At 32.6% G+C, this 16,671-nt stretch overlaps 1 protein-coding gene across 1 annotated transcript; it reads right to left on the bottom strand.

Annotated features, from left to right (window-relative positions):
* Nucleotides 1–6,376: 6,376 nt before the first annotated feature.
* On the bottom strand, nucleotides 6,377–13,762 carry LOC132756920 (complement C1q-like protein 4). The gene is made up of 3 exons (XM_060748066.1): nucleotides 13,621–13,762; nucleotides 8,403–8,783; nucleotides 6,377–6,420 (listed from the first exon to the last, which is right to left on the bottom strand). The coding sequence occupies exons 1-3, from the start codon at nucleotides 13,760–13,762 to the stop codon at nucleotides 6,377–6,379; spliced, it is 567 nt and encodes a 188-aa protein (XP_060604049.1).
* Between the last annotated feature and the right edge of the window lie 2,909 nt (nucleotides 13,763–16,671).

Genomic DNA, 16,671 nt, shown 5'->3' with positions numbered 1-16,671 from the left:
TATAAGAGGAAGAAATAAAACGCATTACACGCTTGACACTTTTGCCTACAAGAAACTATATGTTCACATAATTATATGATTTATCTAAGAATAGTTGATCATCGAGATTTTCACGTGAATCGTGTATTTTATATATCGTAACAAAACTGATAATTCAGAAATTGGTATTTGTAAACTATTTACTTTTATTTAGATAATACCTTATTATCATCTTCATCATCATCATCGTCAACATCATCGTTATTATTATCGTTATTATTATTATTATTATTATTATTATAATTATTATTATTATTATTATTATTTATGTTATTATTATTATTATTATTATATTATTATTATTATTATTATTATTATTACAATGTATTATTATTATTATTATTATTATTATTATTATTATTATTATCAAATGAAATGTAAACATAATTCTTGCTATGCTAAAATAAATTTTAACATTAAGCATTGGAAATTTTTGTTCTACTCATGCAACATATACTGGCTAGGTCTTTAAAAATGCATGATAGAAATCCTTAGTTGTTCACCATTACGTTAATAAAATGGCCATTATAGATTGTCAGTTTTTGCTCGCAAATGACCGTAGTCGGTATTGTTTGGTTCTGAAACAAACTATGGTGATTGTTTGTTTCTGAAACAAACTATGGTGGCAATTTACTCAACAAATCACGCAAAAAAACATCATAATGGTAATAATGATAATAGTGATGATGATGCGGGGGACAATGATCGTTATGTTGATAATGAGACTAAATGCGATAAATAAACAAGTACATTATAAGTTACATGTACGTTTCACCTGAAGACCATTATCTGACTTCGTTTAGGATTTAAAATATATCGTAGAATATTTCCATATCATTTGCTGAGGAGCCATGTAATTGCTATTTACGGATTCCTTATTCACTTACTCCCTATGGTGCTATGAACTCTTGTTTAACAAATGAAGAAATCAATGAAGTTGATTTGTCACTGTTTACAGCAAATGTATTCAATACTGTTGTTTAAAAGAATCTAGGCAAATGATTTGATTTCAATATTTTATTACTTTACTACTGGCGAACAATGGAATAACAAAATAATTTTGTTTCATTTCTCGCAACGCATTTTGATTAGATATCGTGTTGACATTTTCAAACCAACCAGGGTGCAATGATGAATGTGCAAAACCAGTTTAAACCATTTTTTTTTCGTTTTAGATTTTTGAATTATGAATGTACGCCCATTGACACATGTTTCTACACTATATAATATAGCTTTTTAAACTTTCTGCACGATTTACCATCAAATTTCAATAATTTATCACCGAACAAAAGTGTTCTATCAAGTTACTTTTCAATGATAAAATGCCTACTCATTTATCTTAATATTATTTTTACCTGGGATTGCCAATGCAAGGTTTATTGTCTGAATGCGTATAATATTCAAAATAAAACAATACACGTCGTGCCAGTGTCATCACAGTTCTTGATAAATAATTCAGTGAAGTTTGAAATGTTCGTTGTTAATCATTTCAAGTTGGCGTATACCATTGTAATATATTTCAAATTATACGTCAAGGTGTTTGAAAAAGAAAACTAATACTTTGTCATGACTTGCTCAATATTTCAATGGAAAAATAGAGAATATGAGTTAGACACTGTCACTGATATATCGGGATAAAGAACTAAAGAATTCAAATTTGTAAAACATGTTGATGGGGAAAAGTATTGTAATAAATAGCCTAAAACTTGGTATTTTCATAGAAGGGAATAAAAACGCTAGAAACTGAACACGCAATTAAAGAATGACTAATCTGAAACGAAACTTAATGTCATTTATCAAATGCAAATCAAGATAAAAACAAATATCTACAAGAAATGGGAACGGAAAGCTTCATAATACTAGGAAGAAAGAATTTATTTCTTGACATTTGCGATTGGTAATATCATTATAGTACGATAGAACTGGGATGTAAACGGAAGGAAACAATACAGCTATAGTAAATTGGATGTCGTCTATTCAAAGTCGAATCTGTTAGATTTATGTTAGGATCTAGAAATTTAGATTTAATTGTAAAAAATGTATAAGCAACGGTATGACCACAAATAAATTTTACACTGTCATAATGAATTTCTTGGGGTTCTTGAAACTCTATAAGGATACATATTTACACATGCATGAAATCAAAAGATATACCTAAAGAAGTTTTACAAATTTTTATGCTCCCCGAAAAATTCAGCATATAGTTGCCGCCTTGTCCGTCCGTCCGTCTTTCCGTCCGTCCGCTTTTATTGTCCGGGACATAACTATGAAACAACAAGAGGTATCAACATGAAACTTTGTAAGTAGATAGATCTCATTAAGAAGTTGTGCAGTGCACAAGAACCGTAACTCTGCCTTGTCTAATTTTTGAATTATCCACCTTAGTTTATTTTTACACTTTGAACTTTGTCTGGGACATAACTTTAAAAGTAAAAGAGGTATCAATATGAAACTTTGTAGGTAGATAGATCTCATTGAGTATGTGTGCAGTGCACAAGAATCGTAACTCCCCCTTGCCTAATTTTTGAATTATCACCCTTTGTTTATTTTACACTTTGAATTTTGTCCAGGTCATAACTCTAAAAGTATAAAAGGTATCAACATGAAACTTTGTAAGTAGATATATCTCATTGAGTAAGTGTGCAGTGCATAAAAACCGTATCTCTGCCTTGTCTAATTTTTGAATTATCCCCCTTTGTTTATTTTACATTTTTGAACATTGTCCGGGACATAACTCTAAAATTATAAGAGGTATCAACATGAAACTTTGTAGATAGATAGATCTCATTGATTAGGTGTGCAGTGCACAAGAACTGTAACTCTGCCTAGTCTTATTTTTGAATTATTCCCCTTTGGTTATTTTTATTCTTTGAACTTTGTCCGGAACATAACTTTGAAACAACAAGAGGTATCAACATGAAACGTTGTAGGTAGATAGATCTCATTAAGAATGTGTGCAGTGCACAGGGACCGTAAATCTGCCTTGCCTAATTTTTGAATTATCCCCCTTTGTTTATTTTTACACTTTGAACTTTGTCCGGAACATAACTTTAAAAGTATAAGAGGTATCAATATGAAACTTTGTAGGTAGATAGATCTCATTAGGTAGGTTTGTAGAACACAAGACTGTAACACTGTCTTGCCTACTTTTGGAGTTATTGTCCTTTGTTCATTTTGACACTTTGAACTTTGTCCGGGACATTACTCTAAAAATATAAGAGATATCAACATGAAACTTTGTAGATAGATAGGTCTCAATAGGTAGAAGTGCAGTGCTAAAGAATCATTAATCCGCCTTGCCTTATTTGAAGTTATTGCCCTTTGTTTATTTTTACTTTTTGACTTTTGTCCGGGACATAACTCTAAAACTATTAGGTATAATAGAGATATCATTGGATAGAACTGCAATGCTTAAAGAACCTTAACAAAGCCTTGTATAATTATGGAGTTATTGACCTTTGTTTATTTTTACACTTTGAATTTTACCCGGGACATAGCTCTGAAACTATAAGAGATGTCATCAGGAAACTTTATAAATAGATAGATCTCATTGAATAAAAGTGCAGTGCAACAAAACATAACTCCGCCTTGCCTAATTTTAGAGTTTTTGCCCTTTGTTCATTTTTTCATCCTTTCCTGTGTCTAAAACCCATTCGGGGAGCATCACCCGGTTCAACCGGTTCTTGTTATAATGTTTGGCATTGTTGCAATCGCAGAAATCATGTAATGTTTTAGATAAATGACAAGACACATATATAATTGAAATTATTTACAACATAAATAAAAAGTGAAATATCAAAACACATTTTTGATTTCTCATTTTCGATTTGTAAGTTAATTGAGAGTTAATTACATAACGAGAAAAGAAAATCAAACGTTAATTAATTGATAAGTTGAGTATTTAACTTTAAAACAGAAACTAAATACCAATGTTCTGCCCAGATTAAAGTAATAACAATATATTTAAGTATATTATAGCATAAAATCCGCTATTTTTCCCTCTTTTGCCCATGTTATAACGGGACAAAAACCATATGTTAACATAGTCACGCTCTCTTGTCATAGCCCAGTTTTATGCGCAATACATACAGGGCCCAGTAAACAAAAAAAAATGACGATTTGGCATTGTTTGCAAAAGAGTCGCGCGCTTTTGTTATATTGAAATAATTGATTCGAGGGCATCAATCGCATAAGTAACGGCGAGCAGCATTCAAGTAACTATGCCGGAAATACGGCATATAAACATCGCCGCTAATCGTAGGTGTCGCCCTTTCTAAGAAACGGACAGTTGTCAATGTAAACAAACCCTCCGAGTCACTTACAAAACAAGATACCACAAAATGAATATGAGAAAATGTTGTGTGCTTGAAAATAAAACCGATTCTGATGTTTTTGATTTTTTTCTACCGTCAATCAGAAATAATTCTAGGAATTTCTGACGGTCATGTTTTTTCTTGTGTAAAGTAATTTAATGTGTATTTATTCTTACGTTAATAAATCTAAAATGTTAAGGTTTGTTAAATCAATTAAAATTCGAAATTTCGTTCGGTTCTGGGCATTTGTATTTCCAAAGATGTTAGCCCCGGAAAAATAAAACGCATACGTAAAACATGTAGAATTGGATAAAATTAATACCGTCCACGCACAAGGATTTAATGTATGTGTTTTGTATTTGATCGACATCATGAATCTGTTTTAAAATGTTATGCTATGATAGCGTCAACGCACGTTTATTTCGTGTTATATAGTCTGCAGAGTCCCTCGGAACTGTTGGAGCCCTCGACCTACCGGGCTCGGGCACCAACCGTTCCTCGGGACTCTGCAGACGTTATTACACGAAAACACGTGCGTTAACCCTATATAACAATCTATTTAAGTATATAAATACATGACATTTGATGGTACAAAACGAGAAACATTTTCAGATAATTATTATCCCCCGCCGAAAAGGCGGCGGGGGATATAGAAATAGTCGCCGTCCGTCCGTCCGACCTTCCGTCCGTCACTCCTTCCGTCCGACATTTTTGTCCGGAGCATATCTCTAAAAGTATTTGAGTAATCAACTTGAAACTTCATAGGTGGATAGACCTCATTAAGGAGGAGTGCAGTGCATAAGAATAATAACTCTATCCTGCGTAATTTTTGAGTTATTGCCCTTTGTTTTTTTTTCAAAATTGATTTTGTCCAGAGCATAACTCCAAAAGCCTATGACATGTATGAGATATCAACATGAAACTTCTTAGGTGCATAGATTTCACTCAGGAGGTGTGCAGTGCACAAGAATGATAACTCTAACTTTCATAATTTTTAAGTTTTTGCTCTATGTTATTTTTCATACCTAATTTTTCACCCGAGTGGACCATAACTCAAAAGTGTTTGAGATGTCAACATGAAATGTCATAGGTGGATAGATTTTATTGAGGAGGAATGCTATGCACAACAATGATAACTCTTCCCTGTACAATTTTTGAGTTACTGCCCTTTGTTCTTTTTCATACTATTTTGTCCGGAGCTTATCTCAAAAAGTATTTGAGGTATCAACTTGAAACTTCATAGGTTGATGGATCTCATTGAGGAAGAGATCAGTGCACAAGAATGATAACTCTACCCTGCATAATTGTTTTGTTATTGCCCTTTTTTATTTTTCAAAATTAATTTTTGTCCAGAGCATAACTCAAAAGGCCTTTGAGATATCATTATGAAACTTCATATGTGCATAGATCTAACTCAGGAGGTGTGCAGTGCGTAAGAATGATAACTCTACCTTTTATAATTTTAGAGTTATTGCCCTTTGTTATTTTTCATACTTAATTTTTCAATTCAATTTTTTTTCTCAAAAATTATTTGAGGTATCAACTTGAAACTTCATATGTGGATAGATTTTACTGGGGAGGGATGCAGCACACAAGAATGATAACCTACCCTGCATTATTTTTCAGTTATTGCTCTTTGTTATTTTCAGCCATCAGTATTCACATAGGTTTCAAATCTGTAATCACTATAGCCATCAGTTTTCTTTACCAAAATACCTCTTAAAATGGAATTATTCTGCTGTACTACATATACATTCTTCCAATGAGCAAACACATTCAGCGGGGGATGGCCATGTTGACATGGCTCTTGTTGTCATGAGTGAAACTACAACAAATAAGAAAAAGACATACAAAATTGAACTAAGTATGACTATGAAATAAAAAATATTTCTGACAAGAAGACATAATTAAATAAAAAAAAAAAAAAAAAAAAAACAACATTTTTAAGGCTTTATTAAAAAGATAAAATGAAAAGATGTATGCATATGTATATTTTGAAAAAAATTATCCGAGTGTTATGCAAATCATATGGCTGAATATATGGCTGACAATGTGACTAATTCATTGGCTGAAAAGTACAGAATACCTTTCATAATCATAGGACGTAAACTAATATGAGCAGCGCCATTACAAAATCTTGGTAGTGCGTTTGCAACCAGCATGAATCCAGAGCAGCATGTCATCCGCAAAGTCTGATCAGGATCCATGCTTATCGCTTACAAACCCTATTACAAGTAGAGAAACTAATATCGAACATCATACATCCTGATCAGATTGCGCGGATGTGCAGGCTGGTCTGGATACATGCTGGTCGCAAACCAGTTATGTTGGTTTTGTCATGGCGTGGTTCAATCCTGAAGACTTAGCCTATACAATTGTCCCAATGATGATAATGCTTTAGATTAGATTAGATTAGATTATATATTTATTCAGGTTAAAACACTTTACCAATTAATGGATGATCTATAACATTATTTCAGCTACGATTATGAATTTCAAATACAAGTACTTGTTGCAGTTTCCATGACATAATTGTTTTGTTTGTGTTCTGCACCTTTTCTGATTTCCCCGAGAACATGAGCGTCAAACAGGATACAACAAAACGGGAACAAAAGTCTAGTTTTCTAAAGAGGTTATTTTTTATTCATGTAAAACAAATGAACTGAAAATTAACTTTTAACTTGAAAATTAAAACTTTTTTTGCTATATTCTTCATAACTTATTAATCATGCTTGCGAGGCCTAGTTAAACATTTGTTATAGATTAGAAATTCATCGCAGGCTGATGCCCTCTAGTATTATTGTACTCAAGTGACAGTCAATTTCAGTGATATTGGGTTTTATTTATAAAGAGCTTTTTATCTGATTATTTCCTTCATTTGAAGTGACAGTTAATTCTAGGAATATTTGATTTTTATTTTTTAAAATAGTTAATGGCTTATATCATGACTTTTCCATCAAATGTGAAAAAGGGATACAGTTACGAAATTATAGTAAATGATAACAAATTATTACTTGATTACAATTTGATTAAAATCAATTAAATCAACGTTGGCTTGCGATTAGTTGATTACAAATTAAATCAAACCTAAATTCTGTTTTCATATTATATACTTGCATTCAAAATATAGTGAACTCCTTTGAAGTTATTATGTAGAAACAAATAATGTCAAAGAAAAATTGCAAAAAAGCGGACACCACGCTCCCAGTATTTCAATCAAATGTTATTAATTTTGTGTTTTGATACAGCATGCTTGCGAGTCAAATATAAACAGAATCATATAAATCCTTCAGAAATGATTCTGCAGAAACCCATAATTCAACAATTGCTTAAAAGGGGTTAATTCCTATAAAGCGTTTATTGCAATAAAAATAAACTTAACATAAAATTGGATATAACATAATAATATTATTCACATATCAAGTATGTATTCACTAAGCTCCTTAAAGTTTTTCTGAATAAACTCCAGTTATTCTGTGGAAATCAATAATTTCACCCAAAATACGTAATAACACTTTTAATAATGGATTGATTGCAGAGAAAATAGAAATTTACCAATGTTTTATATAATATGACAAAAAGACACACAATCTCAGAAATCATTTAAAGTGACCTGGCCAAAACCAAAAATTGAACTCAAAATGCTTACGGGGGCACTTTTTCAATTATGAATTGATTGCAGAGTAAGTCAATTTTAACGTGTGTTTCCAGTATAAACGTACATGCCAAATATGAACACAATCTTTGATTTCCTTCAAAAGTTGCCCTGCAAAAACCGATTGTCAACTGACAGATATGTGTTCTGAACGAGACAGTACGTATGTGCCTACTCGATTGTTCAACCTATTGTTCTTTTGGCTCCCCCCTCATCCATGTAAATGCAAATACTGAATGGGGTAAAGGGAAAATAAGGTAAGACTTCATGTATTTTTTTAATGCAGAAAAACATGTATACAAGACTTTTTATTATAGGGAAAAAGTATGTAAACAATATCTTGTGACAATTTTTACATGGTATCAATAAGATGTCCTGAAAAGTAGACCAATTACCACCACTAAGCTCTTCGACCGATGTAAAGGCAAACTCATTTTGAACCCAGACTTCATCCCCCTGCTGTAATTCAATTGTTACGGCTATTGTTGACGTTACATACAGATTGTTGTTTTGACTTCCTCCATGTGCTAACGCATACCATATCCATCCTCCATTTCTTAAAAGCGTCACACTGGAGGAATAGCCTGGGGTATTTGTTATAACTACGAAAAACACATAGACTCCTTTTATTGGTGCCGTAAAATGCCCGTGAAACGGACTATAGCCGTTGCCAACGTTTGTGATCACGTGGTCGAAAACAATCTGCTGATGTGAGCCCATGTTTGTTATGGTTCTTGAAAGGCCTGCTGTAAACGCAACCGACATATACTCATTACCTGAAAAAGGCAATAATTACTGACCAAACATTCATAATCCATTAACAACTGAAAATCCAAATTTTCTTTACTCTTAACTGGTATTAACATTATGTTTTCTGCTACCTCGTGCAGTTTTTATCTACCATTACCATTTTTACAATTCATATCTTTAGTTCACATTAAATCATTTAAAAAAGTCATCTCATAACAAAAAGTATCAAAAACATGTAGAAATACATTGCTTACAACCCAATAATTCCCGATACAATAATTGTTGTTGTGCTTATTGTTTTTTTTTTCTTTCTCTTTTCTTCATTTCCTTTATTCTAGTATACATTTTAAGCTAACTTAAAGCACATTTCACAGATAAAAGAATATTTGATCGGCAATAACCCTATACCTGCTGGAACCGACCGTGTGTAGCAGAATAGATATAAGCCAGTCCGCCCAATCATATCTATACTGCTACACATTTATACTGTTGGTAAGTTTTGATATTGCAGTTTCTTACTTTTCAAATGGATAATTCAAAAAGTAAACCATGATAAATTTATTCCACATTTTTTTACAGGTTAAAGGTTAGCAATACATACCATCATTTTGTTCATGAACCTGTCTCTGTAAATCAATCACTGTGTTCTGTAACTTGACGATTTCTTGTTCCAGCTTTTGAAACCTCGCATCAACTGTGTCCCTGATCACCGCGAACACCAGCAACAAACAGAAATATTACTACTTTACAGAAATAAATCATTTTCAATGGTTTATTATTTAACTAGACGAACTATTAACTAGTAAAGTTTATAGATGATACAAAGATTACACTAAATATTATCATTAAAATTATCTCTAAGTGGCGTATGATATGTACTTACTTTATCAGGCATGACACATCTAAACGGAACTTATATATGACGTGAATCCCAGTTCTCAGATAAACATGTCAAATTTAAGATATTATGACCGACTTAGACTGGATAATGATTGAAATTCGTATGAGAATAATATTTTACAATGAGAAACATTTGAAAATGTGTCTTTGGAAATCTTTAATACTTCTAATTAAAGTTTATTAGATTTTCTCAGACAATTCTTGGATATGTCGCAAGACAACTGAATTAATTTTCCATAAACTTACTTTTAAAGGAATAGCCGAAAAGAAAATGCTTTGATAAATTGAGAAAGAATGTGAAAATGATATGCATGATACATTGTTTAAGGATGCGAAGAACCAAATATATCAGCAAAAACGCCTCACCCTTTTCAATAATATTCTCAAATGATAAGTCATATAGTTTTGTGGTTTTCTCTACTCCTCTTCAGCATCTCTTACCGTATAACAATGCAGTTATCTGATCTTAAGACTGTGAGTATGCTTGCTTATTGTATATATTCACAATGAAACGATAACCTAGCAGTGTAAATGACCCGGAATTGTCAATTAAAGGATCGACATGTTAGAAACGAGAGTTTTTGTAATGGCCGCCAAAAATATGAAAAATACAATTTTCTCACAATTAGTTATTGTCGGCAGTTTGAACTGCTGGTAATTTTCTTTTATTTCACTAATGTTTCAAATATGACACAAATGCATTTAAGTATGTACTTTTAATGCAAAAAGTACTTTTGATGGCAAAAAAAAAAGAGAAAAATGTGTCAAAAAAGTAGGAAAAAATGATTTTTTTTTAATTTACATTTTTACATTTTCTTTTTGCTATTGGCGATAGAATTGGTTTATACGTTTTGTTACAAACATTAACATTTTTACATAAATATGTGCCATTTAATTACATTTTTTTTTTAAAAATGTGTATTTTTAAAATGGGTGGTGTAAAAATATGAAAATATGATACAAATTTCTGTTAATTTCGTTCTTTTAAACTACTTTAATGACTTAAATTTACTCGTTTTATATTTTTACACTTTTAATACATTTCTTGAGAGAAAATGCAAGAACTGAAAGAATTCTTTAGAAAAAAAAGTTAATGAGAAATCATCTATCATGCAACTTAATGGGAAGGGTAAATAGAAAATACTGTTTACAATGCTATAAGTTTAAAATATTTTGAAAATCGCAATATTACATCCACTAAGATGCTTAGATAATTTTATTTTGCATCACTTTAAACAATTATGGTTCAGAAATCTAGATTAAGTATCTTCTTTTATATAACAAATGCCACAGAAAATAATGTAAAAATGGGTACAAAATATGGAAGTAATGGGTACAAAATATATCTGATTTAATTGGATTACTATCTTTACATAAATGCATGTAAAGTATATGTTTATGAAACTTTTCAAATGTTTCAACATAACAGAACCTACTAGTTGCCTTCAAATGATAGTGCAGCACACCAGTATCCAATGATCAAAAATAACAAAATAAGTCTTTAATTAATATTTTGTCTTTATCTTCAGAATTGCCGATGTTTGTATTAACTATCATATAAAATTTAATACAATGTATACGTTATTGTGCAACCAAAATATTACAGCTCATCCTTCATTGTAAAGCGAATGATGTTTTGAATGCCGTGCAAGTATCACATTTCTGCTTGTCATTCACAGTCCTTATATAATTGGAACTTTATGCTGATGACCTTACCAAGTTCACATTCGAGCTGGTCATTCTATAAAGAGTTGGCGTGATTTATGACAGCAACACATTTTAATGACTATACTTTCATGACTTACCGAAAAGCAAATGCTAGTAGATCATTCAAGATCGACATATTGAAAACATATACTCAGGTGACTGTTTTTTGTGTTATACAGCGACAGTATATAATACTTAACAGTTTACAACTATAACTGTGGCATAAAATAGTTTTTACATGACAGCGATAAGATGTCCTGAAAATGAAGAAAACCCTGAGCCGTCAAGCTCCTCTACAGATGAAAAAGAATACTCATTTTGAACCCACACTTCATCCTCCGTTTGTAACTCCACTGTTGCAGCGATCGTCTATCTTACAAAGAGGTCACTATTTTGATAACCTCCATGCGCTAACGCACTGCCAATCCACCCCCCATATTTTAAAAGCTGAATGCTTGAGGAATACCTCGGATCATTTGTTATAACAACGAAAAAAATGTAGACTCTCTAATTTATGCGGTAAAATGCCCGTGAGACTATATCCGTTGCCAACGTTTGTGATCACGTTATCAAAGACAATCTGCTGATGTGATCCCATGTTTGAAATAGTGTTTGTAAGGCTTGCTGAAAATGCCACTGTCATATTCTCGCTTCATGGAAAAAGCAAAAATAACTTAAATAGCACTTCACGTGTTTTAATGAATGTAAGAGGGCCTATTAAAAAGGTGAAACGGAAATATGCATATTTTGTTTCAACATTGACTTATTTAATCAGGTCACATTATATTTTTGTCAAAATTATGTTGTTAATATTATGCCAAATTAATAGTCTGTTCAACTGCGTCGAGATATTTTTTTCTGCGTTAAAACTGCCTCACGCGTGACCCTACGGCACAACACATATGCATATTTTCTTCAAACATAGACATATTTTATAAGATGACATTATATTTTTGGTCCAAATCATGCTGTTAAAATTATGCCAAATCAATATTCATTTCAAATACGTCTATATTAAAACCACCTCATGGTACAACAGCTTAAAGAAGTTTTGATTCATAACATCGATATTACTCAAAAAAGGAAACAGTAAAAAATGAAACATCCAATTTGACGGAGCAAATTGCGAATGTTAAACTTTGTATAAAAATCCACTGCAACGACAGGACAGATGCTTACAAAGGCGAATTTAAATTGCATTTAGAAACGAACGATGTTATACAAGTGATAATACAAGTATTACAAGCATTATAGAGACGGTATAGACGGCCACTTGAAGATCACACTAGAAGGGGACGGCCTAAAATCATAAGCTCGAAAATGATAAACGCCGATAGATTCTTTTGTCTTCCCGACTCTTACGTCAAAGTGTGAGGTCATATGTTTAATCATTCAAGCTGTGCAACGCGATCAATACTAGACAGAAATTCATCGGATTGGTGGTTTAACACATGGGTTTGCTGACACACATAAATGTATCGAGAACGCCGGTGAATACCTAAAAAAAAATGTTTATGAACTGTCGTAATTGACGTCAATTTGTTGTAGTCCGAGCACGCTGTGTGGTGAAAGAGTGATTTGTTTCAAACCGAAATCAAATTGTAACGTACTGTTCCTTGTGAAATTTCTTACATGTGCTGTACGAGTACTGATGGTTCCGTTGGTTTTACCTATGCAGGAAATTTCATCTGGCATGGGGTTGCCAGATGAGAAGTGTGCTATACAATGGCGTTTTTTAGCGCATTTTATCAACGAACTGTATTTAAGCATGAAACTACATGTAAGGATGACGTAATTTCGCCCTTATGAATGAAGTCGTAATTTCATACGCTGTTGTAAAAATAGCTACGGGTGTAATGACATACATTACCTTTGACAATTATTTTATTAAGGGAAAGAATTTAAAAAATGATGAAATGTGACATATGCAAGAAAGAGTATCTGACATATGTTTGCGGTTCGGATAGGAATATCTGTTGCCTCGTTAGCGGCAAATGGGCGTGTCCGTTCGGGACGGATATTCTAATCCGAACCGTAACATATGACAGATATCATTACTCTTTGCTGCATGTACAGAGTATGACAAGACAGCACATTCCTGCAGTTTGACGGGACCATATACTATTGGTATGTCAAATTTTGTACTTTGATAATGAATGATTTCGAATTCCCTTAATCTGCAAAAGGACTCAAAGGCAACATTTAAAGCATATAAATAAAGCACAAATTTTGCAAGTAAATGGTAAGAATACGTACCATCATTTTGATTATCAACCTGACTCTGTAACTTGACAAGTTCTTGTTCTAACTTCAAAACTCTCGCATCTATCGTGTCCCCCTGATCTCCGAGAACACATCCGACAAACAGGAATATTGCCAGTTTAAAGCAGCAAACCATTTTGAATAAAAACGAAAACAAATGTGTTGCTTGGTATGTTTTCTACAACAGCATACTAAACATTATTCATACTAAAAATTATTGTAATCAAAGATATATCAAGTTTAAAGTATAAAGTGCAAAGATTGAAGAGATAACGACAGGGTAATCATAAATAGTTATACATCACGTAATTTTAGCGGTCCCATAAGAACAAAAGTGACCGCTCATGCGGTCAAGCCGCCCGGTTAGGTAAAGTGTTGGGCTATGAACCGGGCGACCCGGGTTCGATGAAATCCCTTCTACGTTTAATTGCGCAATACCTCTGGTCGCACATGTACAGAAGTTTCAGTTCCTACAACAAGTTCTGGTAATTGCTTGACAGCCTGCCCAGGAACCATGTGGTGGCTGAACTGTGCTCTGGTAAAGTGGCTTAATGCCGTGATCCGGAGTAAAAACCAATACACCGCCACTCATGCGGTCACTTTGTTCTCGACCCACCGACGTAATATAAAATGGCAGATTATTTCAAGGCCTGTTGATACTTACATAAAAAGGAACATAATTACGTAAAGTAAGTGCCTGAAATTCATTTTGATAAAATCGAATAATGAATGTGTTGTACATTTTTCAAAATCGAAGACCGTCAAAGACCTAACAACCGAACAGACTGTTGAATCATAGGCACGAGTATCGGACCTAGGAAAAAAAATTACCAGATTGATAAAAAAAACCCTGTGTTCATCTTAAATGTGTCAAATCCAAACAAATTGTGAAATATGAGCCCCCTTGATAATATGCTGTAAATAAAGAGAAGGCCGGAAACTCCAAATTCGAGCCACGAGCGAGGGGTTCATTTCCTGGGCCGTTATGAAAACAGACCAAAAAAAAACAGTTATCATTATTTCACGTTTGAGAACGACCCTTTTCCATTCATGAAATATTTATCAGGAAAAGAGCGCATTCGTGCGACAAAACGATTCGGTACAAAGACTAATACATGTTTGTCAACCGAGTACGGGTCAAAAGCACTTACATTTAATAAATAACATTACTAAATACATTTAGAGGGACCACTCATAACAATCAGTAGCATTTTTAAACCTCTCCACGGTTTTTCGGTCGTTTTCTACGCCTTTGTAAATCAGCTGCTCAGTATTTTGTAACGAGTCTTCTGATTGGCTATTAGCAACGAAACCGCAACGTTTCGCACAAGGATGCTTGGTTTATAGAAAAGCAATCGAAGAAGAGGTTATAAATTGTATATTACAAGTGTATATATACTATTAATTTGATAGTCACGTTATAATAATCAAATTAGCATATCCGCGTAGGATGTGGATACGGCACTTGTGTTACTGATATTGCTCATTGAGTAGAATCCCTCATAGATAATGATTACAAAGACAACAAAACCTATAAAACATTGTAAAAAAAACATTGCAAGAAAACGAAGATACTAAACATTGAAAAAGAAACACAAACATATGAAACAGTTCAAGAAAACAAAGGTATTAAACATTGCAAAAATAACAAACGTTTAAACAGTACAAAAACATTGCAAAAGGAGAACAAACATATTAATCATTTCAAGAAAACAAAGGTAATGAAAAACATTGCACAAGAAAGAGAAACATATTATGCATTGCAATAAAACAAAGGTATTAAACATTGCAAAATAGAAAGAAACATATTAAAAATTACAAGAAAACAAAAGTATTAAACATTGCAAAAGAATACAAACAAATTAAACATTGTAAATACAACTAAAAGCACTGAATTCATCGTTAAACAACTTTACAAACAGTTTGCTATCAATGATTATTCAAACATAACATAAATATCCAACCCAAAGTCTCCACAGACCTACCCATACAAGGATGAGTTGTATTTCATCAACTTCTATTTAATTATTTAATTACAGTGTGCGTTGGTAAATTGAATATTCTGTTTTACATCTTTACTCTTATCATACAAAATTAATAATTATTGTAAATTACCATAAACATCATACTATAAACTTGATATCAGTACAGTTGTTCAACCGATACATCCCAAAAAATTGTTGTTCAATTTTACCTTCGAATAACCCTGACTAAATAAGCAGTGCATCGATAGGAGGATTGTAATCAAGTGGTCGATGGTTCGATCTTCTGACGAGGCGCGATTTTTCAGTGACATTGATTCTATTTGTCAATTTCTCTCACCGCTGATTCCAAAATCATGTAGTCGGTACAGAAAACCAGGGACTCTAGGCACACTGTTATGTTACACAACTCATTCACTGGTCAGGCAGCATTCACATGTTCTCCCCTTAATGTAGTGAATAGTGCTTTACTTTGACACACTTTGCACTTGAAAATTTATCCTTTTCTTTGGGCACAGATAATTAACATTTCTAATTGACTTTTGAGCTGCATACATAATATAAAATCACAATCCCCCTTTGGGTGTCAAAAGTCTCGGGTTGAATAAAATGTGCCGGACCGGAATCGAACCAAGAACCCTTGGAATACCATTTAGCAGCTCTGCTGTCTGAGATAGCTAATAAGTAAATGTTAATTTAATATAAGTAACTATTCAATACCATGACACCATCAACAAAAGTTTTGTTCATCACCATTTTGAGTTTTGACCAAGGATTTTAATGATGTCTAAAATTATTGACCAATTGACAAAGTATTAGTTTTGTTTACAAAACAACTTTGCATGTAATTCAAAATAATTAATCAGTCATAATATTATGATCATATGACAAAGTAAGAGTAGGAAGAAGATTTTAAAGCAGAGAGCTGCATTATAAAGAAATAGCAAATGACAAGGTCTGACTATCCAACCAATGATGCATAACTTATTTAGCGCAGGATTGCAATAAAATTATTCGATTAACATTTTCACTGAAAATTCACTGAATTATTTATAAAAACTGT

This window comes from Ruditapes philippinarum, unplaced genomic scaffold (assembly GCF_026571515.1).
Source record: "Ruditapes philippinarum isolate M1 unplaced genomic scaffold, ASM2657151v2 ctg1299_1_1_1_1, whole genome shotgun sequence".
Classification (NCBI taxonomy): Eukaryota; Metazoa; Mollusca; class Bivalvia; order Venerida; family Veneridae; genus Ruditapes; species Ruditapes philippinarum.
Note: the sequence above shows the minus strand (reverse complement) of the source record. Positions and strands in the feature narration are given on the sequence as shown.

What these genes read in the sequence shown, in the direction of transcription:
- LOC132756920 (XM_060748066.1), bottom strand. Translation starts at nt 13,762, where the DNA reads ATGGTTTGCTGCTTTAAACTGGCAATATTCCTGTTTGTCGGATGTGTT. An exon ending in GGTTGATAATCAAAATGATG is followed by an intron (nt 8,784 to 13,620) that starts GTACGTATTCTT and finishes TGCCTTTTTCAG; the next exon opens with GTAATGAGTATATGTCGGTT. An exon ending in GGTCGAAGAGCTTAGTGGTG is followed by an intron (nt 6,421 to 8,402) that starts GTAATTGGTCTA and finishes TGTACTTTTCAG; the next exon opens with CCAATGAATTAGTCACATTG.